The following is a 4,449-nucleotide window of genomic DNA, read 5'->3' as shown; positions in this document are numbered from 1 at the left end:
TGGCTAACAGAACAGAACAAGCGACGCCCCAATCCCACATTTCCTAGGTCTTTTTTAATCACTTCAGCAAATTCTTCCCTTAATCAAAACACAGCATGTAGAAGTTTGAAGGGCAATGCGCTTTCCTCCATTTCATTCACTAGAAAGCTACGCACTACAGTTTCAAAGGACAATATGAACTAAACCAGCTCTCATGTCACAGAGGAACCAAACCAGGTATTTTTTCCCAATTTTTCATTCATGTCTGCACAAGTTTTGGTAGCTCAGATTGTATAGGGTACATCTGTTAATGCAAAGGATATAGCTCTCTCTTCAACCCATCGTCATAGCTTAGGGCTTTGAAGGAAGTCTTTTTGGACAGGAATCTATTCTACTGCCATTTAATAACACTAATCAATGCCTACTGAGAAAAAAACACATTCTCCTCACAGGCAGAAACCAAGAAAAACTGAGACAAGGAGGGGCAGTTGTCAGACATGGTCTCATTTACCAAAGCGGTAGGCCTTCCTTGGCTAATTCCCAGGTAGCCAAGTTGCACAAACTCTCTGATCCTCTCATCGGTTAGTCAAGATGGAGGAGCATCACCACCTTGCGACCTGACTATTATAATCTTCAGTAACGGATATTTCTGCTGCCTCTTCCCTTGGCCACTGGTGAGCTCTCTGCTCCCGCAGCAGCCGCCGCTCCTCTCGCCTCTTTAGCCGGTTCTTCTGATGCTCCTCTTGCTTGGAGTACTGGAAGCGCTGCAGGAACAGGTCCTTCGCGTATTCGTACAGCTGCACGTCCAAGAAATTCAGCTCCTCTATCCGTTGCCGCACATCCTCACCAATGTCCACATTGGAGGCCCGTGTAACGTTGAATTGGGTGAATGGGGAAATGAATTTCAGGTTGAATGTCCTCTCAAACAGATACTGCGTTTTCCTCTGAAATTCTGTGAGCCCGAAGAAGGCCATATTTTTCAGATTGTTCTTGGCGCTTTGGAGAAGAATCATATTTCTTTCACTCTCATTCATAAAAGTCAAGTTGTAGCATCCCACCAGGCTGAGGTCTGCCAGCATGCGCACCTGGCGGTTGTTGGCCAAGTTGTAGCTACAATCCATGAATTCTTGTAAACTGACTCCAGACCAGTCGTCTCCTTCGTAACAGGTAGGCAGCTCATCTGGTGTTGGGCTTCTTCCATCGCACATATGAAGGGAAGTTTTCCATGTCGCACCCCTCTGGACATGCTTCCATTCACTCAAGTACCGTGACACCGGATCCCTCAGCATCGTGATGTAATAGAAGTTCCTGAAACATATCATTAAACACAGTTTTAAGATTCAGTGGATTTCACTTTTTTATTCTCCAATAAAATCATTACCAGCCACCGCCACCGCCCCCTTCACTTTTTCTGGTGTAATGTAGGCACTTTAAGTGACTACTTCTGAGACAGTAAAAAGCTTAAAGCTTCATAAATACCGTGAATAAAATACAAGGTAAATTGGGAGAAAGAGAGAGAGATGAAAGGAAATAAGCAGCTATCAGAGAAACAGAATTACTTTGACCTATCAGCTGTTCAGTGGTAGTTACTTTATGTAGAAGCCAATTAACTGGAGTGTACTCCCCTCTACTTTGAAATGCTAACCCTTGGTAATATCAGAAACAATGGGAAAAGAGATTTATATAATCTTGCCACTTCTCTTCCAGACTGAGACATGCATGTCTCACAAGATGCACAAGATTATAATCCATACAGCGCTTGGTCAGAATATAAGAGAAGCATGAGCGATTTCATGTGGATGCTGCAAGTGCTAAAAATAACACCATGTGGAAGACTGGCATGAGCCACCTACTTAAGAAGAACCCTGTTATTAAATGGGTTGCAGTGAAGATAATGAGAGACCCAAAATCCATTCATATGACTTAATTTTAGACAAGTGCTTGATTGAAATTAGTTATAATCGTGCAGTACAAAAGCATTTGTTGATTATCATTATTCAACCTCACCTGTCAAGAATACAAAAGAGACACCAAGAAATATTGATTTGAAATAGAGCAAATAACTGCAGAACTCACACTGTCAATTCATCTTTTAGCTATGGAATTCAGTTTGTACATCTATTTATGGCAATCTGAAATGGACTGCAACAGAGTATGCTTCAAGCAGGCTTTCAGAGACTGAGGTTTTTTACTGAGAAATGTTTTATTCAATAACAACTCACCTGAATTACAGGGTGATATCATAAAGACAAAGCAAAACCAAAATACTTATGATTTCTGTCAGCTAGAATAACCAGTAGAAGATTCATGACTAAAATTAACACACGGTCTGGTACAAAAATAGGCTCATGAGTTTGCATGACTCATCTGACTGCAAACAATACATTAATAAATCATGAGTCCTAAGATTTCTTATGAAAAGTCTGATCTTGGTACTCTTTCTTGAGCCTAGAGAAGGATGAAGCAAGTAAGCAGGAGGCAAGCTTGCTGAAGACAAGTTACCCTGTAAACGAACCAACCTTTTGTGAGGGCCATCTCATACAAAAGCTAACTCCAGTTAAATGAAAAACCTCGAAATTGGTAACAATCTCCAAGACAATTACCTTTCTTTTTCAGATATCACCCATTTTCTGCCACTAAAGATTCCCTGCAACTTCTCCATAAATCTTAGGTTTGTCATAAAAATAGGTATTTCTCCACATGTTCCTAGAAAGGCAGATAGATTCCCCAGTGCAGACAAAGCAAAAGGAAAAGGCTGAATGCTTCGTCCTTATTCATTCTGAGTTCTCCACCTACAGGATCTATAATATATTTTCTGGAATAAGGTTATGAGGCCAAACTACGGACTTTGTTCTGCTGCAGGGTTATTTCTTGAACTACTCTCTAATGGCAACAGCTGTTTCCAGAATTATTTCACAGCAGAAGGGTTACAGGTAGAAGGATATAAACTAGGGAATGCCATGGATGTATTTTCATTATCACTTGCATTGGAAGCCATGATTTGTGTTAGCATCAGATGATACTCTGAAGGACAGTATTTCCAAAATCATTTGGAGCTTGGGTTTTCTCTGCTGCTCACACATGACCAAACTGCACTTCAGCTGTTTTGATCCACTTCACTTACTTACACAGCCCACATCAACAGTGAACCCAAGGATCATGCAACCATCCATAGACAGATATTTCTAAAATCCCTCTTCTGCTCCTGCAGAGCAGAAGTACCAGAAGTCCTCCTGTGTGCTCTGCAGTATAGTTCCACCGTGAAAAGCACTGTCTTCAAGCACTTCAAGCACAGCTTTCCCTTCTCAAATTGGATGCTCATCTCACCTTGGCTCTACCTTGCATGTACGAGAGCACATTAAGAATTGCTTTCCAACTAACAGGACAAAAAGTGGACACATTTCACTAGTGTTGTGCAGATAAAGCAGCCTAACTCTCAAATACCCATCAGCTCTGAGCGTAAGACACTTGTTGCAACATCCGACAGGCACTGATAGGGTTGTGGCAGAAAATGATTGAAGCTCCAAAGGAGCAGAAATGAAAAACAATGGACAAAGATTCAGAGGCAGTTGCCAACATCTACACCGACAGAGACGTGGTGTTGGCTTAGTAATTGTATTGCTGCCCTTCCCCTCTTCGGATAATTTTGGATGTTGATATGTGGTAACAGATGGGTTTAAAAGTTGCTCTTGACAATTATTTATACCTCTAATAATAGTTCTGTCTTTCCTCACCCATCTCCAGCAGTCCCAGTCAGGCATGACTCAGAGCAACAACAATTAACAAAAATACCTCCTTTGCATCAATCATTTCCATTTCATCCCTGGATATGTAAATGGGTTTGATGTGCAATAAACAGGAGTACGAAGCAAATGCAGGGAAATGAGAACAGCGTGTCTTTGTATAACATCCGCAGCTTCCCTTATGCAGACTGGGCAAGAAACTTTTGCCAGTCTGTTGCTGCTCCTCCTTGTGACTACCTGATTCTGCATCTGTTTTTGCTACCCTGATTGATTTGCTTCTGGTTGGTACATCTTTCTGAGTGTTACCTTCTTGTGTTATCAGCTGAATGGCTTCTTCATCTGGCAGACAACCTTTAACAGCAGCCTGATACACATTTAGTTTCCAAGGCACTAATAACTAAGAGTGCAGCCATCCCCGCCGCATTCACAGTTTACAACCTTCTGTTTAACCTTCTGTTCGTGACTCTGCATCACCCTTTTAACCAATCTGAGGTTGGAAAACCTTAAGATTTCTTCCACCTGATCGTGTCCAGATGACACTGTTACAAAGCTACACAGAGGATTGGGGGATGCTGCGCAGCGGTTGTGGCACAAATGTTTCTTTCAGGGAAAAGGATGTCATGTCTCTAGAATAGTGATATAAGTAAAAATACATAGGTCACGCACATTTGTTTCAGTTGGAAAATAATAAAAATTATCTTAGGAAATTGTTTTCAAATGTTGACAT

The 4,449-nt window shown here is 41.4% G+C and overlaps 1 protein-coding gene across 1 annotated transcript; it reads right to left on the bottom strand.

The window, feature by feature from the left end:
* Positions 1-231: 231 nt before the first annotated feature.
* On the bottom strand, positions 232-1,287 carry HS6ST3 (heparan sulfate 6-O-sulfotransferase 3; the record flags this gene model as incomplete). Its single annotated transcript, XM_009581851.1, has 1 exon — positions 232-1,287. A coding segment is annotated over one exon (706 nt), but the record flags the coding sequence as incomplete, so codon positions are not given.
* Between the last annotated feature and the right edge of the window lie 3,162 nt (positions 1,288-4,449).

This window comes from Fulmarus glacialis, unplaced genomic scaffold (assembly GCF_000690835.1).
Source record: "Fulmarus glacialis isolate BGI_N327 unplaced genomic scaffold, ASM69083v1 scaffold5000, whole genome shotgun sequence".
Classification (NCBI taxonomy): domain Eukaryota; kingdom Metazoa; phylum Chordata; class Aves; order Procellariiformes; family Procellariidae; genus Fulmarus; species Fulmarus glacialis.
This window is presented reverse-complemented; position numbering and strand designations above follow the sequence as displayed.